The sequence below is a fragment of the Rhinolophus sinicus genome, linkage group LG12 (genome assembly GCF_036562045.2).
Source record: "Rhinolophus sinicus isolate RSC01 linkage group LG12, ASM3656204v1, whole genome shotgun sequence".
Taxonomy (NCBI): Eukaryota; Metazoa; Chordata; class Mammalia; order Chiroptera; family Rhinolophidae; genus Rhinolophus; species Rhinolophus sinicus.
This window is the reverse complement of record NC_133761.1, coordinates 6,715,416-6,742,344: the sequence shown is the minus strand read 5'-3', so window position 1 is coordinate 6,742,344 and position 26,929 is coordinate 6,715,416. Positions and strand designations below refer to the sequence as shown.

Genomic DNA, 26,929 nt, shown 5'->3' with positions numbered 1-26,929 from the left:
ACATTTTGGTGGGTTATTGGTGACCCATAGGTCATCTCATAAGATTAACTAAAGATATTCCCTTCTATTTTTTTTTTTAATAGGAGAAATTAGCTTTCCGTGTTTAGGGAGTGGAGATATTTTTTCCCTCTGTTGTTGCTGCTATGTCACTTTTGCAGTCTATTCACCGATATCCACAACGTTTCTTAAAAACAAAACAAAGTAAAAGTTGATCGGAATATTTATTGAACTTCCACAGTGCACGACGAAGTGTGGAACCACAGCTCGTCCGCCTTCTCCAAATGCACCTTTGAATATGAGCTCACAAACAGATCGCCGTGTGCAAGCGTCTCGCCACCTCTCTTTCCTTTGAGCCTCTGCTCAGAGGACAGACGAGGAGACTGAAACCCGAAGAGGTTACCATAACGGGAGGAACAGGGCAGGATGTGCCTGTCGTTTTCTCGGGGGATCTATTTGGGGCCCTGTGGTAGCCTGGTCCCCATGGGACCAAGTGACTGCCCCAGAAATCTTCTGGTCCTTCTCAGGTGCACCGTCCGAGGCATGGCCTCCTCGCTGTTCTCCTCAGAGCTGGAGCTGAGGGAGGAGGCCGCAGGCCCTGCGTGCATGCCGTCCTCGCAGGGTAGCATGTTGCCCTGGCACTGTTGGCTCCCTGATGATTTGAGACTCTGGTTAAAGGCAGCCGAAGCCATGCACTCGGCTGCTGTGTGGTCACAGGCACAAAGCAGCTTCATGCACAGGCTCTGCCCCGCACCTAAGAGGGTAGGAACAGAGTAGCAGACATGAGACGGGGGAGGGTGGCAGGTGAAGGCCTCGTGGTGGCCCTTCCACCCCCCATCTTGAACTTCTTGGCGTCCAGCACACACTGAACGTGCAACTGGAAATACAAACTTTCTCCTGATGAACTCATATGTCAATACAGTGGTACCTCGGTTTTTGAACGTAATCCGTTCCGGAAGACTGAGTTCTGAAACGTTGGAAAACAGCCGAGAGCTAGGCCTCAGGATCTTGCACTCAGCGGAAGCTGTGTGACATGTTTGACTTCCAAGGCGTGTTCGAAAACCAAAGCATTTCTGGGTTTACTGTGTTCGTAAACCGAAATGTTCGTCAAGAGAGGTGTTTGAAAACTGAGGTACTACTGTACTCCCCTTAGCGTCACCTCCAGAAAGTTTCCCTGAGCCCCAGTTACAATGGAGTATCTTTCCTGCAGGTTCCCATCCAGTCTTAACCTATGGTTCTATGACAGCAGATTTTTTAAAATTTTCTATTTGTATTTTTATTTGCTAGATCTGGCCACCCTGCCCTATTTCCTTAACGTTTCAGTTGTACACAATGGGGGTGGCCATCGATAGCATCTGTGTGGCTCGAATGAAATAATGTGTTTCAAGGTGCTTAGACACAGATAAGCATTCTGCAAATATTATCCTTGTTATCTGTAGTTTTCAAAGACCTTTCCGGTCTGTTGAATTTTTTCATCTTGATCCTACCACCAGGAAGTATTCATCCAGCAGATCAGATTTTTCTCATTACACTGACCCTCCAAGTCTCCCACACTGGCCTTCACGTCAGCCCCAGACACACTCGTATTTCAACAGCAAAGAGAGGAGAGGAGAAGCAGAGCAGAGGGGACACATACGTCGGCCAGCTCCCCCCAGAGCAGCGCAGGCTCCGGGATGGCCTCGTGTCTTGTCACCTGACAGCTGTGCCTGGTACAGGGCTCCGAGCTCCGAGCTCACGGGGTAGGAACTGGTCACTGGAACTCTGTGGGAGCTCAAGCTGCAAATGCAGTGCCCTGGATTCTGTGACCCAGAAGGAATGGGGGAGCCCTCAGCTGAGCAGGTGACACCTCTGGCATCATTACATCATGTGACAGCCATAATCTGATCCTGCCAGCCATGGGTTCTAAGCCCATCCCTGCCCCTCGTCCCCTGTAAATGTGACGGAATGTGAATGTGTCCATCTTGGGTTCATGATCTGGTACCTGTCTATCTCCCCAGCCTGCCCCGGAAGCACTGCAGCCTCCCCCCCTCAGCCGCCCTCCCAATGCCCACTTTCTCTTCCGGCAATACAGAACCACATGTTGCTCCTAAACTGCCAGGAGACCCCAAAAGGCCACAACTTTTAATCTTTTCTTGGCACACCCATACCCAGCATGGCCATCTGGAAACCTGCTAATGTCTTGTAAGAGCTCACCTCACTGCCTCTTCTGACTTCTCCCAAGTTCCCCTGTCCTCACTGCTGTGCTCTGCAGGCTCCAAACCCCCCCCCCCCCCCAAGCTCCCAGGACACCTGTCTGCTCCATGAGATTAGAAAAGTCCTGGTTTTTCTCTGGCTGCGAGGGACTTGAGGCAGGGATCCGGCATGCTCACTGCTTTCCTAGTTCCCGGTGGAGGTTTGTTGTATAAGTGGGTAAGTGAGTGAAGGAGTGAATGAATGAGTGACACATAAGCACAGAGCTCCTGGGAAGGGAGCGGCCCACATGATCCCACAGGACAGGACAGCCTGGAGGTGCATGAGACCTGCTGAAGGACTGCAGAGGAAGGAGGGGGGACTGATGGAAGGACCAGCGGCTTCCCCAGATGAAATACGAGGATGAGAACAAACCCTCGCTGAGCTCTTGTGAAATGCTGCAGTGCAGGGAGCATTTCCCTTTAAATTGCAAAGCGTTTAAACTGGAAATGCAGCCACTGGTGTGGGGGAGGAAGTGGAGCCAGAGGAGGCCCATAAGGCCAGTGCTAAAAGCAAGCCTGGATTTGCCTTAAGACTGACGCTTGGGACCTGTGCCCATTTCAGGCAGGCGTCCCCGCCTGAGGCCCCGAGTGGTCAGAGAGGAGCCTCCAGCTTCCAGGGTAGGGGAGAGTAGAGCTGCAGCCCCATCTCTCCCTCCAGCCAGAGCCACTCTCCTTTATGGGGTCCCTGGGAATCTCTCACTTGGGAAAACATTTGCTGCTTAGGAAAAGACATGCACGGGCGCAGACTCTTGGGTCTAGGTCTGAGGCTGTGTGGTTTTACAGTCGCAATCCCAGCTCTGTCACTTGACTTCTGCCTCGGTGGCCTCGGGCCCCGGCCACCAGCTCTGCATGATGGGGAGACTCCCTGTGCTCTGTCCCAGGGTGGCTGTGAGGATACATTCTGCTAATACATAGCGAGAACTTAGAGCAGCACCCAGTGAGCACTCAACAAGCACGGCCTCTGTTGTGTCGGGCCTGCTTCTAACCAGCTCTGGGACTTTAGGCAGCTGACTTAGCCTCTCAAACTTGAGTCTCCTCCCCCGTGGAACGGGGGTCCTAACAGGCACCTGAAAGTTCAGAAGAATATTAGGTCACAGGAGAGACGAAAAGTGCTGGGGACAGCAGCTGTAGGCAAGAGCTGTGGTCCCGAGGCTGACCTGAAGAAAGACTAACTCACTGTGCAGGCCCTCAGCACTTACACTTGGGTACACCGTCCACGCACACCACCGCTGACTGAGGAAGCCTCTCGAGCAGGCAGCCCAGCCTTCTCACCTGCTCCAGGCAGCAGTGATGGGACAAACAGCACCTAAGACCAAGGAAAACCCTTTACTGCCCAGAGTTCCCAGCTGCCCCAGGCTCTCCCTCAAGGCCTGCTTCTCCCACACGCTCTTGCAGTGAGAGAAGCCAGTGCCTTGTTTCCAGTGCACACAGCACTGATTTATATGCACGCCGAGAGCCACTACGTACGGTTGTTCAGGTTGTGGACTGCACAAAGGTACCACAGCAAAGGCAGTATCAGTGACACTGTGCACAGCTTATAACTCAAATACTTTGTTTATATTTTCATTATTATTCTGTTGACTGCAAAGATGAAAGAGTATCACAGTCATTGACAGGAATTTTCCAACCAATGGAAATAAAGGGTCTTGAGGATGGGGTAACTGTTTTTAGTTTACAGCAAGGTATGAATTAGCGGTGCCCTCACTCCCTCCAACCTTTTACATAATAGAACCATTAATCGCACATCCACAGGGCACCACCCTTGGTCCCCAGCCTTGAAAGAGTGGGAGCGGAGTAACTATCTTGAACATCAATACAGAACTGTGTCTACAAATGTGCCCGGCATGACCTCAGTAAACATATGGGGATGAGTCAGGGTCTTGCTTTGTAGACCCAGCCATCTGGCCTGACAAAGCCTCACAATCTCCAGTGTCCCTCCAGCCAGAGGGAGGGATCTTGTGATGGCCCCAGCCAATCAAGGGGCTGCCATTGCTCCTTAAATCCTCGCTTTTCAACTCTTGCCTGTCCCTTAATAACTCTCAGTCCATCATGGAGACTACAGCCAGGGCAAGGATTAGTCATAGATTCTTGCATCTTTTTGATAGAGCTTGTACTCAGCTAAGTACCAGCTTTACCAAACTTTCCATGTTGCCAGCAATGGGGGAGAACCACCCCACATCACGTGTCACATTAGCCAATGGCTGCAGGTTGGTGTCAACTGCGAACGGCAGCCCTCATTCAGCTGTCATTGCAGCAGAGCCACACTCTTGTGTGCATTTGGCTGGGGTGCGTGGCGGTGGATCGTTAATACAATAGGTTAAAGTCTGAGTGAATCAGAAATCACATATGATCAAAAATATAATTGAAAAAATCACTCGAATTGCCCAGAATGTAGTGTATGCATGGTTTTGAAAAGACACCCTTGCAGAAAATGATTACCAGTTTGACTCACTCTTGCTTAGTGTTTTTAGTGTTTTAATCCACAAGGCTGTGGATTTTAGTGTTTCAGTTTCTTATGGATCTCAGGGGAAGCCATATTGTAACTGACTCGATTGCCTGGTCAAATCTCATCGTTTTGTGAAAGATGGTCTGTGGTCAGAAAACCTTTTAAAAAGCATCCCCACTCTCTTTTCTAGGAGTGCAGCAGAACACAGTGACTGCTGCTGCCTAAATTTCTATGCCTTGTCTTATCTCACTGAGGGCTGTGGACTCAGGGATGATAAATTGCTCCTGTCGTGGAGAGTGAAGAACAAGAAATTGTTCTCTGTGTTATCGAATTTCACAGTGTAAACATGCTATGATTCCACAGTGTGGTACACACTTTGCTAGAATAAAAACTTGTTTCGTGTCACTCAGTGGAAGGTACATTTTGAAGGGGCAAGTATGACTGCAGTAGAATAGGAGGAAAACCTGTGGTGGCGATGGTGGGTGGGTGCATGGTGAGTCCTGCAGCCACCAGACGCCATCTGACCTGCGGATGACACATTCCACACGCCCACCATGACTGCATCCTTGGCGTTAACTACAATAGTCTTTGTCTCTCCTTTTTTTTTAAATTTCAGCAATAGTTGTTGATTTTTCTTTGGGAATCACACCCTCTGAGAGGGGCATACCCTTCAATGCATGGCTCGCAGTTGACCGGGGCTGTCTCCACGTGCAATCCGTCTTTCAACATTATCAGCTCTACTCTCAGAATATTCCTCAAACTCATCTCCAGGTCGACTTCTCCATCACTTTCTCTGGTTTTTTTTTTTTTTTTTTTTCCCCACTGCATTGATTATATTGGGTGGGATTTTTGTTTAGCTGTCCACCTCTTTCACTCTGCAATCTCCTATTGGGCACAGGTCATTGCTTTTGATCTGCTTTGTTTGGGTTTCATAATTTTTGTGTCTTTACCAGCGTAGTGGCTGGCACAGAGCAAAAGCTCAAGAAATGTGGGTTGAATGCATATCTAAATGAATGAATGAATGAAATCAGTGAAAATTCTCCCGAGAGTGGTAAATATAAAATTTAGCAGTTACGCTTCAAAGTTGTGGTGGCCTCTTACAGAACAAATCAATTGCGCACCCTCATTCTATGTTGTTCATTGCAAAATAGGCAGATTTGGGGTCCTCTGAAGTGTCTTTGCAGGTTTGCCCTCTTCAGGGAGCGGGGAGGTATTTGTGATGGGGCTCTAGACCCCCAAATCAAAAGATGTGGGGCTGTCTGACTCTGTCCCTGGGTAGCTGAATGACCTCAGACAAGTCGGAGCCTCGGAGGCTCATCAGGAAAATGGGCCTATAATGGTGATGGGCCATCCTGGGTGAGACCGTGCAAGCAACAAGCTCTTTGTGAAACCTAAAGTGATGTCCGAGGTCGGGGAAGGCTATGACCTCTTTTTGCAGGCCGCCTCCGTGCTGCAGGCCTGACACTGTCGCCGGCTATACCTGTCCAGGGCGTCCCTGGGTTCGCCCCGTCCTTCTTGCCCGCAGTAACAGCCGTAAGACTCGAACTCCTCCGGGCATCGGGACGTCAGACAGAAGAGCATCTCTCCAAGCTGGGTCATCACCTGTGCGTTGTCCCCATTCCCCAGGTGCAGGAAGGTGAACCTGTCACAGGCTGATGAGAAGCAAGGACTCAGGGTAGTGAGGAGTGTCAGAACATGCCTCAGAAGGACGGCAGTGTCCCCTGTGGCACTGCCCTGGTCACACCAGGAGCGTGTCCTCCATCTCCCGTCGCCAGCTGTCTGGGCAACTGTGCTGCGGCTCGCCTCCGTCTGGGATGAGCTGTCGTTCAGAGAGCAGGCCTGTGCTCTGCGCAGACTCCTGGCTAAATCCCCCCAAGCATGGGGACTCAGTCAGGACCAAAGATGCCCTTCGGGCCACACTTTTTATTACTGAGAAGAGTGACTGTGTCCCACTCAGACTGCTGGGGGACTCCTGGCTGTCCTCAGGCTTTCTGGCTCCATCACCTAAGCACACGCTGGCAGGGATTGCCTTTCAGAACCTTGATTTTCTTTCTCTGCCTCTGTCTCTGTTTCTCTCTCTGTCTCTGTCTCTGTCTCTCTCTCTCTCTGTCTCTCTGTCTCTCTCTCTCTCTCTCCCCCCCTCCTTCCCTCCCTCCGTCCCTCCCTCTCTCTCTCTCCACTTCCAGCCCACCCCCAACCCCCCCGCCTGAAACTTTGGGTAAGTTAGGCTAAAGTCTGCTCAGATGCAGCTGTCTCCGTAGCATCACACACTGTGGGAAGCTGGCATGGCGGTGCCAAAGCCCTCCTCTGTGTGCAGCCACCCGTGTGTCCTTGCTAAGGCAGCCCAAGGGAGGAGAGCCATGGAAGGATGAAACCCATGTGTGTTATTCTTTCCAAGAAACCACGGGGTGGACAATGCCAGGCCCTTTCCTTCTGGGCCCATGAGAGTGGGGAGGTCAGGGGTTTCCTTCCCCTGGCCCAGCCTCCCGGCAGCTGCATGCCTACAGTCAAGACACATCCTCTCCAAGTCTCTCATCTGCAAGGGGGATGGCACCGTCTAGTCGCACCAGCACCAACGTGACAAGGTCACTGTGATAAGTGGCCTAAGGGTCTTTGCTGACGACCTAACCAAAGGATCTCAAGGCTGGGAGAGGACAGACATTTCTCAGCCCGCCTGCTTCTGCTCACCTTTTCCAGTTGTTTCCTCAGGACCACTTTTGATGGATGACACGGCCAACCCCAAAGATTGAATGCCAGAGGGGACAACAGTTGCACTTCTATCTGCGGCACCGATCTCTGCAGATCCTGAAAACGCACAACCTTATGGTCCCTACTTAAAAGGTGGTTCAAGAGGGGACTTGCAGGTGAGCATATGGTCAAGGCCAAGTGCAGGCCAATATTTCAGAGCAACAGCATCAGGAGGGGGCCTCAAACTGGGGTCGCAGACATCAGGGCAGAGTCTCAGGGATCCATGAATGCTACATGGATCCCACGTTTTCTGTAACCTTCACACGGGCAGGAGTCTGTGCTAGACTGCGGATGATGCCTGGATGAGAACGGTCACAACCACCCAGGCCCATGTTTGGGTCACATTCACTGTTGTGCCTCTGCCCAGTGCAGGCCCATCATGGTGAAGAGCTCAGAACGGTGGAGAAATTAAGCCGACTCCTGGCCCACAACAGTGTAGGCCAGCGAAGCATCTCAGACCCCTCAAAACACTGCAACAGCGTCTCATCACACTCAGAATTAAGTGCAGCGTCCTCACCATGGCCAGCAAGGCTGCCGGTGAGCTGGCCCTGCCTTCTCACGCAGGCTCCCAGCCAGGTTCTATCTCCCTTTGCTCTCGTGTGTCCGTCCCATCTGCCCTCTTAGCTGCAGGCAGCCAGGTCGCCAGCCCACAGGCCAAATCTCCAGCCCAGACCCGTCCAGACAAAGGAAGCAGCACTTGACCCTACCCCACCCATCTGCTGACTCAGGCCCAGTTCAGAGCACTGGGTGAACCCTGGCCATCTTCATAGAAATGCTTGGGGGGGAGATGATAAGAAAGCATCTTCAAGTACTAAAAGTGTCTTTATAATGTGGAATTGTGGGTGGTTGGCATAGAAAACAAAATACGGCTTTCTGTATTTTTCTAAATGCATCTCTTTAGCAGGTAACCTTCCATGTCTTCCTCCTAACAGATCTAAGTTTTAATTTCATTTGTCTGCTTTTGGGGTGTGGGAAAGCAAACTGGCTTCCTGAGTTTGGGGTCTTTTCCCCAAGGCTCCTTTGGAACACACCTGATGTCATAAATGTATAGGGGACAATGATATATACAAAGGTGGGAGAAACTGAGCACGCTTACCTGGCGGGGCTGTGGTCCTCGCTGCTTCTCTGCCTTCCTGCTCTTGGCTTGCTTCTGCCCCCCAGAAAGAGAAGCAGGTGAACATCAACCCCAGCCTGTCCCACCTTGTTTTCCAGAGGCAGCTCCATCCCATAGGGCGCAGGAAGCAGCATGGGCTCTGCCCCTGGTCACCTCCCAGGACAGCTGGTGATGGCAGGGTCACTGCTGAGCCAGAAAGAGACCCCCTCCCCCTCCTCTGCACACAGGCAGGCTTGCTGACAAACTCAGCTGTGTGTGCGTCTGTTGAAATACTTTGGAGAAACAGATTTCTGCAGAACTTAAACGAGAAAAATGTCTTCGAATCCTATGCTTTTGAACAGAGAAGGAAGCAGTAGAGTTGTGTGATTCCAGTTGCTTGCTGTGTCCTGGCTGCAGGAAGGTTGCTGAGCCTGTTTTTCTATGAAATTTGTTTGTTGTTTAACCGTAATTAAGCTCATTCTGTGCTATAGCCTGAGTATTTGTGTCCCCTCAGACTCCCATGTTGGAATGCTAACCCCTAATGTGACGATAGTGGGGGTGGGGGCATTAGGAGGTGGTGAGGTGATGAAGGTGGAACCCTCATAAGTTGGTTTAATGCCCTATAGAGACCCCGGAGAGTGCCCTGACCCCTTCCTCCATGTGACGCCACAGGGAGAAGACAGCTATGACCCAGGAAGCGGGCTCTCACCAGACACCGAATCTGTTGGTGCCTTGATCTCAGACTTCCAGCCTCTAGAACCATGAGAAATACATTTCCGTTGTTTATAAGCCACCCGGTGGGAGGTACTTTGTTGTAGTACCTTTAGTACTTTGTTACAGTACCGAACTGACTAAGGCTTCCTACATGCCACATACAGCGCTTATATTAACTTAGTGACAACCTGGTGAGCTAGGACTATGTTTGCTCTCACTGAGAGATGAGAACGGGGACACACTTGTTCAAGGTCAAGAGCTAGGCACTGGCAGAATGCAAACGCAGATCACCTGGCTAAAGCTGACCCTCCGAACCATGACCCCACGTTACTCTCTCACTCTGGCTCTACCACCAAGAGCTGGAGAAGGTAACTTCACCATGTCTGGGAAAGGAAGGGGACTGCCTGAAATGCAGTGTGTCACAGACCCAGATTATGATGATGTGACATGAAAATCAGGCTTTGACACTGACTGAGGGACACAAGTGCTCCAGCACAGGGAGCAGCTGAGCCGTTCTGAGCTGGGGCACCAGGTTCTCCTCAAAGGCAAAATGCATAGATTCAAAGGAAAGGAACGCGAAGCTGTGCTACGCCTGGCACATGACCCCACCTCTGGCAGCTTCTCCTTTATCTGTAAAATGGGATAACAATGGACCTCCCAGGCCAGGGAAGGGCAGCCCAGACAACACAGAGTGTAGGGGCTTGGACACATCTGGTACAGTGAGGCCTTCACAAGGTCACTGCCCTCAACCATTCTTAATAATTAGTAGTAATTATCAGTGATTCACACTTACTAATAAAGGAACCATGATCATTCATCACCACAGGCAGAGTATCTGGTTAGGTTCATGCTTCCAACGACTTCTCAGCCTAGATATTTTTAGGGAAGGGGCTGTTCTCCATGAGTCACTATTGTGTAATAGAAAGAAAACAAGTCTTGCAGCCTCAAGGCTGTGGTTAGAGACCAGCCCAACAAGTCAGTCCCTTGGTGAATGACGTGGAACTTTTAACCTCCCAGAGCCTCAGTTTCCTATTTCCTCTGGGCCCTGCCAAAAAGTGGTCACCAAACTGAACACAACTATTTAGGTGACGTTTCTCCACTGGATTCCATGCTGTCCCTTGTGAAGTCCCCTATTCTTACTTGTCCTGGAGAGAGTGGTTCCGTGATGTGTCCTGGAAAGAGTGGTCAGTTGGTCAGCTCTGGTCTCAGCAGCCACTGTGAAAAGAAACCACCCAACTTCAATCGTCCGTTCAGCACCTTAGCCAGGCCTGGGTCACCTGCAAACCAAACGGGTTTCGGGGCGGAGGGACTAAGGAGAGTAGGCCCATGGAAATCCGACCGGGGAGTCTGCACATTGGTGCTCAATTCAGTCTGGATTCAGTGGACAAGGGGCCAGATGAGGGTCAGTCCTGTGTTCAGGCAAAGAAACCAGCAAATGGGAGAAAGGGCCATTATCTCCCCTGGCTGGATCAGGCACCTTAAAAAGGGAGTTTAATCTAGCAGTAAGGACGAACCCTCAAATCTCAGCCTTACTACTCAGGTCTGTACCTGGGACGACTTCTCTCATCTCAATCTACCACCTCTATGTGGAGGTTATAGCAATTATTTCATAGGGTTGTGTGAGCATTAAATGAGATTACATATTTTAAGCAAGTTGTCCAGTATCCTGTATATGATTTGATGGTACGTGCTGTTTTTATAGTCACGCTAGAATTCCTGGAAGAAGATGCTGGTCCAGAATCTTCCCATGCTCTCTCTCCTTTAGTCCTTCTGCCACCTTAAAAGACAGGTATAATCATCCCTTTCCAGGGGCTGGTATCAATGGCCTGGCTCTTGGCCTGTTTCTGTATATAAAGCTTTATTGGCCCACAGTCACACTTACCCAGGTATGAATTGTCTACGGCTGCTTCCCTGCTACAATGGCAGAGTTGAGTCGTTACACCAGAGAGCCTGTGTCTAAAATATTTGCTCTCTGGCTCTTTATAGCAAGTTTTCCAACTGCTGCTTTATGCAAATAAGACATGGAAGCTTATTTGCTTCAGTGTGGTAAGCCACTTTCCCAAAGTCACACAGCCGAAACATGGGAGAGCCAGGATTCCGTCCCCAATCGGTCTGACTCTAAAACATAATTGTTCTAGGACATGATGGTGGCAGCATTTACGAGCCCGATGGCTTTTCCTCACAGAGTGTCCCACCTGTACCTGTGTGGTTGGTTTCTGACCTGCATTCAGGCCACCGCCGCCTCTGAAGGGCATTGGTGTGCGTGAGTGCGTGTGTGGGGGGGTGAAGGTGTGAGTGAATCCACTCCCTTTCTCCAGTCAGTCTCTAGACTCCTGGAAGACCCTTATTTCCTTGGCGTGTTTCCCACAGTCATGCCACAATGGAAAATGTACCGATTTGGGATTATTCTGTGGTTGTCTGACGGGGCCATGACGTCCACAGTGTATCCTCAATTTAGAAAGGAAGTGGCGCTGCCAATCGTGCTGGGAGTGGTTGTTTGGTGGAGCTTTGGTTTGGTGTAGGTGCCATTTCCTCTTTTCTCTAGACCTGGGCCCCAAGGCACGGGCTGTCTTGGAGCTGTTGGGAGTGAGACACCCTTGGACATGGACATGGCCGGGGGTAAGACATACGAACCATGAGCCTCTGCTTCTATCATCATAGTAGCAGCAGCAGCAGAGAGAAATAGATAAACTTCTGAGGAGATGGTTGTGCACAGTGGTCTTCCTGAGGCCACTCAGAGAGGCGTAGAGTTGCCAGAGTTAGCAAATAAAAATACAGGATGCCCAGTTAGATTTAGATTTCAGATGCACAACAAATACTTTTAAAGTAACGTATAAGTATGTCCCAGAATGGGCATGGGACATACTTACACTCGAAAGTTATTTGTTGTCCATCTGAAGTTCAGCTTCAGATGGTGGAGGGTGAGCGTCCTGCATTTTATCTGACAGGTCTACTGAGTCGGGAGTAGGGGTGTGGGAGAAAGCTGAGCAAGCGAAGAGATTTGGGGTCAGGAGGAACAAAGAGTGGCTCTGGAAAGTCCTTGAGGCCATTCCAGGGAAGGCCCAGCAGGGGCTGTTTTAGGGGAGTTCATTCTATAGCAAGTAGGTGATGGTACAATTAAAATGTGGGCCTTTGGGTCGCATGCCAGTTCCCCAACCCCGTGCTCACCTTCTCCTGAGAGGGCCGTCAGGCTGCTTTCTGTGGGCTCCACAGGATCCACTGGAAAAAGAGAGCCCCCAACAGCAATGACTGATGGATGCAGTGTCAACAGCAAGTGCCGAAGGTCTCAAATGAGAACAGGCTGGGGACCGTAGGACCCAGGAGGAGCAGGCTGTAGAAGACGCTATGAGGAAAGGGCTCTCCCTCCTGCCTTAGGAGCCCCAGCCTCTCGTGCATACACCTCCCATAATGCAGGGGTGCCCAGCAAGGCCCCAGCTCAAGAGGGACTCCAGCTGGCTCTGGGTTCTGGTGACAGTATCGGACACGGCCTGTGACAATGAAAGGGCTGCAAACCCCAAAGGTTTGTGGCCGTGGAGTATGGTATCTCGACTTGAGAAGACCTCTGTTCAAAGGGAGAGGCAGAAGGCAGAGAAAAAAAGAACGCGGGACTCAGAGGATACATGGAAATACAACGTGTGTACACCCCCCATACACACATGTATACATGTGCCCCCACACACATACCCACAGCCACACACACACATCAGCTTCTTCTTTACCAAAAACTGCAGGACTCATTCTGAGAAGGAGATCCCAGTCCCAGGAAAGGAGGGGTGCTCTGCCAAGGTGTACCTCTGAACTTCCCAGCCCAGGTACCCATGGTATTGGGGCTGAGAGATCCTGGGAACTTTGGTGAACAAGGAATGACAGGCATGAATTGTATGTGTGTCCACTGGCTCCCATCAGGCGTCTGGCCCCTGTGGTCTAAGTAAGAGAAGCTTCCCGAGGAGGCTTTACCTCTGGGCAGAAGGGTCGTCGGCTCCTTCCTGCTGGTTGTCTCTGAAAAACAAAACAAAAACAAAAATGGAAAGTCTCTTCAGAGCCGTGGGCTTGGGGATGTTGGAAGGTGCTGGACGTGGCACCTGAAGATACACAGCGCCCCCTTGAGGTCCCCCACCAGCTCCTGCCCCTGATCCTCAGACATGCAGGGTCCCGTCCTTCCTACCCGGAGGCTGAACCAGACAGAAGGAGGCGTCCAGGAGGTTCAGCGAGGAGTTGATACTGGACTCGGCCAGGCACTGGATGGCAGCCTTGTCGCAGGTGCACAGCAGGCGCTCGCAAGGGTCTCTGGACGCTGTGCACAGAACAAGGGCACAGCCGGTTGGACGATGTCACTGGGAATCGTAAGAGGTAACTAACACAGACTCCCAAACTGAACTCCCCATCAGCCCCTCCCAAGCCCCAGGCCTCTTGCAGGCGTCTCTTCTCTTGTGTCAGCTCCATGTCCTGTGTCAGCCCCATGTCCTGTGTCAGCCTCATGTCCTGTGTCAGCCCCATGTCCTGTGTCAGCTCCATGTCCTGTGTCAGCCCCATGTCCTGTGTCAGCCCCATGTCCTGTGTCAGCCCCATGTCCTGTGTCAGCCCCATGTCCTGTGTCAGCCCCATGTCCTGTGTCAGCCCCATGTCCTGTGTCAGCCCCATGTCCTGTGTCAGCCACATGTCCTATGTCAGCCCCATGTCCTGTGTCAGCCCCATGTCCTGTGTCAGCCCCATGTCCTGTATCAGCCTCATGTCCTGTGTCAGCCTCATGTCCTGTGTCAGCTCCATCTCTTCAGTTGCGTGGGTCCAGTCGGGGAGCCGACACACTCCTTTTCTGTCACACTCACACCCAGGCCATCTTACTGGCTCTCCTTTCAACCTATTAACAGACTGACACGTCTCCGCTCTCCATTTCACTGCCCTGGGCCACCCCCATCATCTCTTGCTTGGGTTATGAGAGTGGCCCCCAAACTAGTCTCCCCGCTTCTTCCCCTGATGCCTGTCCAGGGGGGCAGAGCAGTTCTTTGAAAACCCAGGTCACACTATCACACCATGTCTTTTCTTGTGTTCAGAATCCCCCAGCCACTCCCCAACTCAAAGTTCCTTCTCAGATCTGCCTCTGTTCCTTCTCAGAGATCATCTCCTTCCCCCTCATCCCTCCATTTTTGACTCACAGACCCCCTGTTTCTCAAACACCTCAGGCACCTCGAGCCTTGGGGTTTATCACGTGCTGCCTCCTCCCTCAGCACTGCTCTTGTCCGGGATATGCCTCGTCTCTGTCTTTGCTCACTGTCACCTTCTCAGAGAGGCTCCTCTTGACCTTCCTGTTTAAATGGACACCCACCCCAGCCTCCCTATGCCTTTTCCCTGATTTATTGTCTGACACAGCTCTTGCCATTACCTAGCATACTCTAGCATTTGTTTTTGGTATTTTCAGTGTCAGACAACCATGAGAAAATTCCGGAAGGTCAGGATATCGCCGGCACCTTGATGCTTATCTTGCAGTTGGTGTAGGTGCTCAGTAAGTATCTGTCGCATGAATGAATAAATGAATGAATGAATGGTGCTTTGAGTGTTCACTGTGTACCTCGCCTAGTGATTCACGCCCAGGCCTCAGCTCATGCTGCTCCTAATGCTCCAAACTCCAGCCAATCCGTGTCACCTGGACTGTGGAGTCATTCTCACCTGGGTTCACACCCTGGCTCTGTGACCTAGCAGCGCTGTGACTTTGGGCAAGTTATTCAACTCCTCTGAGCTTTCTTCTCCTTGTCTGCACACTGGGAACAATGACCCCCATCTACCAGGGTTGTTCGGAAGATCAGAGTTGCTTTGTGAAAAGCCTATGGCACATAATAGGCACTTTATTGAAAAGGGTAGCTCCAACATGGTACCCCCAATGCGCCATGCTTTTTTCCTCTAGCCTTTGCCTGTGCTTCTTCTGCCAGGGTTGCCCAGAGACCTGGAATAAAATTCCTGCAGTCACACAGCGAGTCAGGTGGGGCCGGTGTCTGATTCTTACAAACAACCACTATAGCCTTGTTCATCCATCACAGGTTCCGCCTCCACTTCCTCATCGACTCCTTAATGCACACCAGTCACTGTGCTAACTGTTTTATGAGCATCAGTGCATTTTCCTAACAAATCTCTGAAGCAGGTGTTCGCCTCCCCATTTTGTGGTGCAGCAGAGATAACTGCCCCAATGTCACACGATGCATGAGTAGCAAACGATTTGCCCTTCCCAAGCTCCCACGGTTGCTACAAGTATAAAATTAGAGAGACAATAATCTGCTGATCAATATTTCTCCAATTCAAAAAGCATCTATTGTGCCTCAGCCGTGCAGGGTGTAGGTGCCATAGAACCGGCCCTCGTGGGGCTCCTCGTACAGAGGACGGCATTGCCAGTGGCGGTGGCCATGAGCGTGGACCCCAGGAGCCTTCGGCCTGGTCCAGCCTGGCATCTCTGAACTGTCATTTCTCCGCCCAGCCCCCAGGACACCTGGGGATGCTCACCACACGTGATCTTCTTGCTGACGCAGTTGACCTCTGTGCTGAGCTTGGCAGGGTCCTGGAAACAGTCCATCTCAGCGGCCTCCTCGTAGCACCGGCGGTGCTGGAAACAGCAACTGTGCAGGGTGGGGAAGGGTCAGGAGACAGGGAGGCAGCCTGTGATCACGCGTGTCTCTGGATGGTTCCTGGCAGTGGTCTGTTTGTAATACTCAGTACACACAAACGGTTTGAATGATATTATCTAGGCAGCGGGTTCTGTTATTATTACGAGCCTTTCCATATGTGGGACTGAAACACACAGGGCTCTGTAACTTGCCAAGGTCGAGGCTGATCACAGAGCGTGGCTGACACTCAATATGGGAGGTCAGGCGGCACCTGCACACAGGACATCAGTGGAGAACAATGGAAAGAAGAAAAAAAATACACAGGCAGCTGGTGACCTTGGGCAACTTACTGAGTTTCTCCTACTACGTAGCTCATAAGAATTTTGGGCATTCAAGAACATGTCTGTAGATTCTGCCACGTGGTGGGCACTCAGGAAATGGTAGCAATTATTTCTGCAATCTGGTGTACCAGTTCCAGGTGGCAATAACCTGTCCTCCAGGAATTTGGAAATCCCCATCTCCATCAACTGAACTGTATAAAGTAATTGAAATTGGGTGTGACCCACAATTCTGCCAGTTTCTTGCCATCAGTGCTTTGATCATTCTTTTTGGGTTGGGGACAGTGATGAATTGCTGCTTCATTTCTTTGACTTCTAGGTTTGCAAGGGGTTTGAATAATTACAGGAGGTGACAAGGGAGGGCCTGACAGGAGAACTTGTTCCCAGAAATGGCTATAGCACCAGGCCCCATACAGGACCAGCCTCTCCCTTTCTGAATCTCAATGAGCTGGCTCCAGGGGTCGGTTTGCTCTTGGTCCCAGAAATGCGAAGCTGCCCTGTAGGTCCAGAAGTGACTTACAGCCTGTCTTAGAGATTTTGAGATGGGACAGATCTATTGTCTCAGTCCAAAGCTATTATTCCTTATCAGTCAGGGAGATACCACTTTTTGATTGATTCATTTATTTATTTTTCATCTCTAAGAAGCAATTGGAGGCTGACCACCTAGTCCATCAGTTAGTTTACTGAGCTTTATGTGCCAGAGGCTGTGGTCCAGGCTGGGGGTGCAAAAAAATAATACTGTGCAGACCTTCCTTAGAGGCCGTGGATTGGAGCGGGAGACAGGCCGTGCGCGCAGACTCTCCCAGGTGGTAGTAGATGCAAGAAACGGAAGCACAGGTATTTGGGAGCCCAGAGGTTGCCCTGTGCCTATGAGGCAAGGCGTTCACAGAGTGTCCTAGAGGAGAAATGCCAGGGGAGACAATGGGCTGCCCGCTGGATGACAAAGGGGAGTCCTTCCGTCCCTTCTAGGAGTCTGTGTAGCTGACAGCACACACGCCATCACACTAGATAGAGGCACCAGCCGGAGGGGGACATGGTTCCTGGAGTAGAACTGAGACCAGGGTTCAATTTTCTGCTTTCATACGATTGCTGCTGCTGTTGCTATGGTTACAACTACTGGTACTGGTACTAGTACTGCTACTACTGCTAGTGGTATTGAGCTGTTGCGCTATTACCACGCTTACTACTATTACTACTGCTGATACTGTGACTACTGTTACTACTAGTACTGTTACTCCTACCCTACGGCCCTACAGGGACTGTTACTATCGCGCCTACGACCCTACCTACTACTATCGTTACAATCACTGCTCCTACTAGAGCCCTCCTACAACTATTACTGTTGCTTAATCACTAATACTCTTGAATACTTAATGCACCAGGCAGAATCCCAACCAATGTAACTTGTATTTGGTCATGTAATCCTAAATAATAACTCTAGGAGGCAGGCATTGTTATTACCTCCATTTTAGAGACGAAGAAACTGGAGCACGAAAAAAATGGCCTAAGGCCACGGAGCCCATAGAAACAGAGAACTGGAATTACTGGGTCGTAGGCGATATGTGTTAAAACGCTGACAGATTCCCCCAAATCTTCCTGACTGGTCTCCCTGCGGCCAGTGTCAGTTTGGCATGTCCTTGCTAACACTTGCTGCTTCTAAGGTTTAAAATTTGAGTGCCAATCTGATGGGTAAAATTGGTATCTGGTTTTAATTTACTTCCCTTGTATGTAGGGAGGGAGCACATCTTTACTGGCCACGTGTATTTTCTCCATGTTCCCTGCTAGGCATTTACCTCTTTGAAGCAGGGACTGGTTATATCGAGTACAGTGTTCACATATTATTGGACTTGGTGCGTGTTTGTTGAAAATCAAACAGAAACCTCCATAGTCACGTTGAAGCAGCCATGGTAGTCCTAGTGTGTAGGACTATCCTGAATAAAAATAATTCTCAGATATTGTTATGCTTAATGGTCACTCAGAGAGCTTGTTGAAAATCCAGACTTCCAGGTTCTACCTAAAGGTATTCCAAGTCCATAGGTCTGGGAGGGGCCTTTGGAATCTGCACTTTTAGCAAGCGTTCCGGTGGGTCTGACAGGTGGACCCAAACTTTGAGAAACGAAAATGAAGATTTGCGTGTCAGACATAACATAGGATCATGATAACTTCCCAGAACATGAGAAGATCACAGATCGCTCTGCAATTTAAAGATGAGGAGAGCAGTCACCCAGCGGGTAAGTCGTAGAATTCAGACGCCTCGAGGCCCCAGTCCAGGGAGCTCTCTGTGTCCCATGCCAGCCAGGCCGCCACAGCCTCCCTTTTGGTCTTTCTCACCTGTCAGACTCGTCCACGGGCAGCCCTTCCATCTCAAACCTGCAGGCACAGCCGTAGTCTTCCAAGTCTCGGGGGCAGAGCCCAGCCACACACCTGAGACCACTGACAAACTGGAGCAGCGCCGGGAAGTTGGTGAAGATGGCCTGCAGCCATGTGAAATGGGAGCCCAGGCAGTCTGCAGGTGGGACAGCAGGGAGGGCGCTGGGGCCAGGTCGAGGAGGGAGCCCCGTCCCCAGGACTCCCTACAGCATGAGCTGATGGTACCTCGTCAACCTACTAAACACCTCCTGAGGACTCAGGACTGTGTTAAGCAATTAAAGTGAAGTAGGTTTGTAAAATGGGGTCCCTGGTGATTGCCCACCTAGCAGCCAATATCCCGTCTTCCTTACCAACAAACCTGAAAAGGCCTCCAGAAAGGTGGGCCTTCTCCCCAAATCCCTGGGGTGTCACATGATCATTCTCAGCTGAGCATGGTATTCCCATGTTTCCGTGATGGGCTAGGGCTGAGCGGGGACCCAGATCTAGCCAAAACAACTTGAGGGGGCGTCCATTAGAGGCTCTGGGGAAATATTTATTTCCTAATAAAGAACAAAGGCGTGAAGACGATCCTTTAGATCTACCATTCTCCTCCCTTTAATGTGGGTGAGGATACCCTGGCTGGAACTGCAGCAACCCCCTGGCAACCTTGAGGCCCCAAGCCTACAGATGAAAACCAGTGGGGCGAGATAGAATGAGCCTGCTGGCTCTCAGATACCCGTGTTGAGCTACTGCACCAGTCCTGGTGACTTCAGACAGCTTGTGTGAGATAATTTAATGTCTTTATTATTTAAGTCACTCTTAGTTTGCTGAATGGATCCCAAATGATACAGTACCGGCACTAGAGAACTGTAAGTCAGTGCAGGGAGAGAAGAGCTATAGACATTAATGATTTGGGGGCACCTTCTATGTGCCAGAAACTGTACTATGAGCTTTAAATAACACCACAGTGACAATGGATAGAGCGACTAATGCTTTAGAAAGCATTCGCTTTGTCTCTTATCCCATAAATCCCATGTTAATCCTGCAAGGTAGATGCTATTCTGTCACCTCCATTTCACAGGTAAAGAAACTGAAGGTCAGAGACATGTCCAAGGTACCCGCCAGCAATGACGATTTATATAGATATATAACCCTAAACAAAAATGCTCTTGCAAACAAAATTGGCAAGAAGACAGTATCCAGATTTTGGGGCTGCTTTGTGCACACTTTTCCATTCTCTGCCTTTCTGACTGGGAGACCACGAGGAGCCACGTGGGCTGGTCTCACAGCCCTGATTTAAATGCACAGGGTCATGAGAGGGAGCTTGGGGGCATCTCAAGTTGCCTGTAAGGACCAGTTCCACCTCTGACGGTTCTAGCTTCTTTCTACCTCAAGCAAACTTCCTTCTCATGTTTTGTTTCCACACAGCGTAATCAGAAACATGAAGAAATGATTCTATGCTGATGGAAAAAGCCACTCTGAGGTATGGGTGTGTCTATGTGCACGTGTGTGTGTGTGCAAACATGCATTTTTGTTCAAAAACTTACAGGGACCCTGTACTTAGTCATATATACATTATACGTGTACACACACACACGCACACATAGAGGGGGGCCAAAAAAACGGATACACATTTTAAGAAAGAAAAAAACTGTATTAAAATTGTAATATTCAATATATACTGATAACAAAAGATGAATACAAGTCTCGTTTGACTTCTGCAATTGCAAGAGGTGCTCAAAGTGGTTACCATCTGTGTAATTTTAATACAATTTTTTCCTTTCTTAAAATGTGTATACTTTTTTTTTTGCATCCTGTGTGTGTGTGTGTGTGTGTGTGATATATATATATATATATATATATATATATATATATATATATATATATATATATATACACATTTAAGTATTATATCCACCATTGTCTAATCCAGTAGCAATTCAGAGTCTCTTCACTCATGTCAATCATATTATAAACTTATTTTTTGGGCACTTTTAGTAATCACTGATAAGATCCATTGTGGTGTCCTGCAATCGATAGTTGCATGATAGATATATAACTGATAAATGGCATATGATTGCACAATCGATACATAACTGATAAATGGGATACTTGACACTCTGAAATTCTTCGGCTTCATGTATATTTACTAGTCAAAGAGGAAAAATAAAATTGTTTTCGTGTAGGGCGACTGAGCTCTGGTCTCAGAGGAAAATTTCTCCCTTCTAGTTGTGTGGCTTTGGGCAAGTCACTTAACTCCCTTAGGCTCAGTTTCCTCATCTGTAAAATGGGGATGCCATTTCCCTCTTGCCAGGTTGTGGTCAGGACTAATTAGTGAAGTCACCCTGCAACTCAGGGAGGCACCCTGCATTGAAGGCAGCACTGCTCTCATCAGGGTCACATTGACTGGGGCTTGCTGGGGAGGCCATGGGTGCGCAGAGGGCAGACACCCCGGCCCGGTGATTTCCTTAGATTTCCCACACACACTCCATGTCCTCACACCGGGTGGATAACAGCAATTTCAGATTTAACTTACCAAAAATTTCTGTCGCACTTTCCACATTTTTAAACACCCCGTTGAAGAACGTGATATCTAAGTGGAAGGAAGAGAAAACAAATTACAGCGCTCTGGTCTCTCCCCTGCCCCCTCCCCATCCACTGGCTGGGTAAAGAGTAAGTAAAACCCTTTCTCTTTCTCTAAGGATAGATTTGACCTTGGGCTAAGTGTCTAGTAACACAGGTTACCATGGAGACCTGATAAGATGAAATAGGACTTGTGTTACCAGGCAACATTGCTCCATGGTTAAAAAAAAAAATAAAGTAGACCCCTGGATGGTAAGTTGTCTCTGGACTGGCAAGAAGTATGGATGAACTATAAATACCAGGTGGGAAGTTATTGTTTTGGGTCTCGCTCAGTGTGATGACTCCAGCAACTGGGCATGTCCCTTCTGGGCTTCCTAGAAATTATAGCTATGAACTTGGTATTAGAGGTACTGATTCCTGTGGAGAATGAGGCTGCGAGGCCAGGCAGGTGCTGTGGCTGCCCCACGTGAGCCCCGCTCTCTTGCACCTGACTCATTACGTAGGGCTTCTGGGCCACTGTTTTGTCACTGCCAAGGCCACTCTCCCTGCCTGGCACACTGTGTTTCCTGGCCTGGATCCTTCTAAGTGCCAAGCGTGGCCTGTAAGTCTGAAAGTCTAACACCTCCCGGTGGTCATCGGACTTCCCAGGGAGATTATACGTTTTGGAGAGAGGCCGCTTGTCGTTTGGACCTAGATGGGGCCGATCACTTTGCTTACAGGGGCTCGTGCACAAATAATGTGGTTGACTCAACTCACCTCCCTGAAAGGTCGAAAATGAACCTTTAATTCATGAGCTAGTTCACTGTGTATTAAGTTCTTCAGCGATACCCATAGAAGAACCCACTTGAGAAATCTTTATCATCCATCACTAGGAAAATGTTCCCTTCCCCAAGGAACATTATACATCCTTCTTTTTAATAACTAGAGCCCAGCAATCAATCATCTATCTCTCTTTGTTCTGCCCTAGGAAGCTCAGAACTCATTTGAAGCTAAAATACAGTTACCGTATAATCATTATGATCAGCCCATTTGCTTCCTTCTCCTGGTTTCCCCTTCCAGCTGACATTTAGCTTTTGACGGGAATTTCTAGTACTTTGTCTCAAAGGAGAGACCCGTGGTGGGTCAGACACCAGGGGAGAGGCTTTTGAATCTCACCTGAGTCCCTTTACCTATCAGTATCATAGAGTAAGTGGCTCTAGGGTATATTCAGAAGGGCTCATTTTCTCTGCCAATATCCCAGACAACTTTCTACCTGGCTAGGTCTCCGAAGAAAAGTTCAACGAATACATACTGAGATTTGTTGAGAGTCCCGGAGGCAGCACCTGTGGGCGGTGTGGGGTGTCCAGAGGGTGGCCCCCTATAAGGAGGAATGCAGGATTAGTACAAATGCTGTCACAGCCCACTTGCTGGGCTGAGGCTGGAAGGTGGCAGACAGGACATCAACATGGAAACACGCAAATTCAGGTCTGTGCATATTTTTCTAGCACCTGCTATGTGTCAGGTCTCTGTGCGAGCTTCTGAACAAAATAATGCAGACTTTCCAATGAGGAGGGAAACTCAGGACTTCCATTCCACCTGAAACCTTATCCCAGAGCCCACGTAATTTCTCTGGCACGTCTTACGTTTGACATGACTGCCTCAGAAACTATTTAATAGCATGCCAGCCAACAGCTAAGAATACTTAAGCAGCTATTGAAAACCTTGCCTGCTCCTTGGGAATTATTTCCATGATAATTCCTTTACAGAGGTGAGAATGAAGTTCCTGTCCTGGAGGAGGGAGGTGCCCCTATTAGTGATATGTGCTCATAGGGGGTGTTTGCTCCCCCACACTCCTGCCTACTCTCAGGATGTCACCACCCACACATTTTCATTACCGTGTTTCCCCGAAAATAAGACCTAGCTGGACCATCAGCTCTAATGCGTCTTTTGGAGCAAAAATAAATATAAGATCCAGTATTATATTATATTATCCGGTCTTATATTATATTAAAATAAGATCGGGTCATATATTAATTTTTACTCCAAAAGACGCATTGGAGCTGATGGGCCGGCTAGGTCTTATTTTGGGGGGAAACACTATAGCAACCAAAAAAGTCACCCTGGATTTTAAATTGCTTTTCCCAGGGGACTGAGTTAGTTCATTGTCACGGTCCAGAGGGGTGGGGTTGGGCGAGAGAGTGACAGGCAGAGGAAATATAAGGCCAAAATTCAGCAGAATAAAACTGATTCTGACTCAGCTAGAGTGTCGTCGTGAGCAGAAGGTGACTAGCATCCATCTCGTTCCAGGCTCACTTTGCATCACCTATCTCATCCTCTGCCCGGTGCTGTGAGGCACGTATGGTCATTACCTTTTCATAGACAACGAAACTGAGACTCACTGATGAAGCTCTAGCATCTTCTGACCAGGTACCTAGACTTTTCTTGATCTGGCCCTTGACTGGCTCTGACAAACCATCTCTTACCTTGAACCTTATGCTCCTGCGATGCTGAAAAGCCTATCATTTTCTAGACACCAAACTGCTTCTTGCCATCCTGCCTTTGCTTGTGCTGTGCCCTAGGCCTGGGGTGTCCTCCTGTTTGTCTGTTCCCCTTTGCATTACTGACTCTCACTGACATTTTAGGGCACCCCTCTAAGTTTAAGGAGCCCTACCTCACCCCCAAACTGGGCTGATAGGGATAACTTTCCTGTGCTCCCCTCTTGCCAGACAGACTTCTCTCATTGTACTTATGATCCCAGGTTGCAATGATCTGTTTCTGTAACTGTGTCCTCAACTAAACGAGGCACTCGTTGTGTGCAAGCGCTATGACAGATTAAAGCGCACGTTCAATGGACCGTTTAGTGAATGAACGAGCATTCCCATGGTTGAACTATGCCAATGACCAACTTACGAGCCAATGAGTGATGCCCCACTAGAACCATAGAAACCCTCGTCTAGTACAACTTGAAGCAAATTTACGAGATGTCATCTCTAGAAAGTAGAAGGAGATTTCATAGTGAGTGAGATTTCATAGTGTTAAGTATTCTACCCTGGAGATCAACCAGCATTGTCTTAACTTCTGACTCAGATTGTCCTGGGGGCAGCCATGAGAAAGCACTGAAAAACTGTAGACTATTTCAGAATTTTGTCACCCCAAATGAGGCGAGTCAAGATCGTAGTTGCAATTTGATCAAGTTGAGTTGAGGTCTTGGTAAAGGTTTAGCAGCTGACCTACCAGTCCCAGTCACACTAATGATGGGGACCCCAGTCATGACAAAAATGTTTTAATAAGGAGGAAAATCATATATGGAAGAAGTAATGAATCAGTAGAAACCCAGCCACTTCTGGAGGTGGTTGATCCACTCTGCCTTGGAAAGAAGGTCTGGGATGGTGTTTGGAAGGGTCTGGACCTGAGGGAAGACTTTGTGTCTTATGTAAAGTGGTTATACTCTAATTTCAACATACAAGTTTCTGGGTGACATGTTAATTTCTTGCATTATCTACTAGCTTGGGTCATGGTCAAGATAAATTATCCATAATAGTTGTGGATTCACTTTGCCTCACTTTACTGCTGTGTTTAGAAGAAAACCTTACTTAGAGAGGGGAGGATAAGTGTGTTGATCCAGAGTTTACCTGAATATGAGAAGGGAAGGAGAAGAATGTCTAGATAAATGAGTGATATCAATTACTAGTGGTGCCCAATCCATTGTAGGAAGGAAAGAAGTGGGTTGGGGTGTTTGATAGCTGCACAAACATGCAAACAAGAAAGAAAAGAGGATGGGGCAAGAAGTCTCAGATTTGAAACCAAGACTCTTGGGAACTTGAAATTATTATCCCAGGCTACCAAGAAGTTTGCTTTGATGACCAGGTTTTGGTAGCATGAGACCCAGCTTTAGAGTGTGGGGGTGGAAGAGTTTTTCCTTTCTAATCCACGTGCCTGCAAAAGGGGAAAGGGGGCAGCTGCACATCTGTAAGGTCAACCCACTCCAAGGACATCAGCAAAACCAGGTACCGCGGCCAGTGAGCCAACGGGGAGGGAGGTTACTCACCCGCCACCTTGTCTTTTGCTCTCCCGGTTCTCCACCTCATCTCCCTTCTCACATTTTCATGCACTCTACAACTTGCTCAAAAATATCAGTTGAACTAAACCTATTAATTATCATTAATGTTTGATTTCCATCAGTCATTAAGCAAGGGGATAAAGTACTAATAAGTGCATCAGATGAAATTTGACAAGGCATCCCAGTGTTCATGTAATTATATCCTGAGACAGAAATACGGTGTAAAGTACCCATACTCACCGACATGGGGGGCCATCAGCATCCCTATGAGAAGAAGCACAACCATAGCAAGAGAGCACAGGGTGGGAATGCAGCCTCAACAGGAACAGCTCCTGGGAGAGAAGTCCGCGGAATATGATGAGTGTGTTTTCAGGAATAAGAACCCACAGGAGCCCTTCATCCCATGAAGCAGTGAGGTAAAAGGAGAAAGCCTTGAAAGGGTTTCTGTCCAGCTTTGCCACTAACTAGCAGTATGACATTGAAGAGACCACGTGCCCTCTGTGAGACTCAGTTTATCCATCTGTAACATGGAAGCTTAGCTGCGTGCTCCTTGAGGACACCTCTGTGGTCTCCTTTATTTATTCATTAAGTCCATGGCCATGTATTGTGTGTCAGGCATGTTGTAGGGGTGGGTCCAGGGATGCAAGGTGAGGAAAGCACACTCCTTACCTGTGGGCTGTTTGGAGATTACTAGGGAAGGGAGGCAATCGAAAAAGTGCTATAGTTTGACTTTTGCGAATTAATATTTGATTTCCATCACTCATTAGGCAAGGGGATAAAGTAATAATAAGCAAATCCGATGAAAAGTGACAATATGTCCCAGTGTTCATGTAATTATATACTAAGACAGAAATACAAATTGAATTTTAAATAACCCGTAAGTTATGATACGCCAGCATTCCGAGTAACTACTGAGTAGGCTGACTTTGCACCCTCTTACCTACATCTCTTGATATGAATACATTTGGTGATCACACAGAGTGCTGCCTGCCAGCAAACTATGCTTTTCCCGCAGCAGCAGCTCCCTCTTTCTTCTTTTCCTTAGTTTGTAAGCCATTTGAATACTTTGCTGCTGCCCTAGGAGTTTGAGAGATGTATCTCAGGGGCTGCCGTGGGGGGAAGAGGCAAGGCGGGCAGGGTCCGGGAACCTACCACATTCCATTGGTGGCTGCCTTGTGCTCTGACGAGCAAACATTTAACTTCCTGCATTCAAGCAGGTCAACCATGTGTTTGGCAGGGAAGGGAAAAACCTGAGGGATTTAGCTCCCTGGGAATATAACTCCCTAAAGAATGTTAGATGGATAGTTGGTTTGTGCTTATGCTGCGTTAGGGCATGATTTTTAGGACAAAGTATGAAAGATAATACAATGTGATCAAGCTTCCCCATGGCTCACACAAGGCTGCTGTCGGGTTGTACATGTTTGCACTGTGCAAAGGTGTTGCACTGAAAGGGGCAGGGAGGGGCTGAAAGGCAACCAGTGCTCAGCTCCCAAGCTTGGCCTCTGCAGGGCTGCAGCAACCTGGAGGGAGGAATACTTTCCACAATTTGTCCTCCCAGAGCCCAGTGCGGCCCCATGTCCTGATGGCCCTGTGTATGTACCCAGGGCCGTGGTGGGCCACTCTACCTTGTACGTAGGGCTTGGTATTGGGGAATGTGTCCCAGAGGAGAAGACAGTTGTAGGCTGTTGGATCACTACTCTATGAACCTGTCTCAGGGCCTCGCACAGCTGCTGGTGGCTGTAAAATAAATGTTTGTTGAATGAATGAGAAAGAGTAGGGCATGAGTGCCTTGGGAATCTCA

General features: G+C 49.0%; 1 protein-coding gene and 1 long non-coding RNA gene across 2 annotated transcripts in view; one reads left to right on the top strand and one right to left on the bottom strand.

The window, feature by feature from the left end:
* Positions 1–202: 202 nt before the first annotated feature.
* OC90 (otoconin 90) overlaps positions 203–26,929 on the bottom strand; it is a 29,243-nt gene continuing 2,516 nt past the window's right edge. Inside the window, exons 2-15 of the mRNA XM_019723971.2 lie at positions 25,369–25,460; positions 22,381–22,446; positions 21,043–21,099; positions 18,489–18,663; positions 15,719–15,831; positions 13,395–13,523; positions 13,187–13,228; positions 12,398–12,448; positions 10,370–10,444; positions 8,519–8,572; positions 7,363–7,479; positions 6,155–6,326; positions 3,428–3,534; positions 203–751 (exon numbers count right to left, since the gene is read on the bottom strand). Coding sequence (XP_019579530.2) covers positions 450–751; positions 3,428–3,534; positions 6,155–6,326; positions 7,363–7,479; positions 8,519–8,572; positions 10,370–10,444; positions 12,398–12,448; positions 13,187–13,228; positions 13,395–13,523; positions 15,719–15,831; positions 18,489–18,663; positions 21,043–21,099; positions 22,381–22,446; positions 25,369–25,414 — 1,506 coding nt within the window. The 5' untranslated portion in view covers positions 25,415–25,460 and the 3' untranslated portion in view covers positions 203–449. The remainder of the gene's footprint in view (positions 752–3,427; positions 3,535–6,154; positions 6,327–7,362; positions 7,480–8,518; positions 8,573–10,369; positions 10,445–12,397; positions 12,449–13,186; positions 13,229–13,394; positions 13,524–15,718; positions 15,832–18,488; positions 18,664–21,042; positions 21,100–22,380; positions 22,447–25,368; positions 25,461–26,929) is intronic.
* On the top strand, positions 13,451–25,361 carry LOC109443507 (uncharacterized). The gene is made up of 5 exons (XR_002136691.2): positions 13,451–13,579; positions 14,646–14,729; positions 18,496–18,669; positions 19,935–19,989; positions 23,376–25,361. It is a non-coding gene; the product is annotated as an uncharacterized LOC109443507 (long non-coding RNA).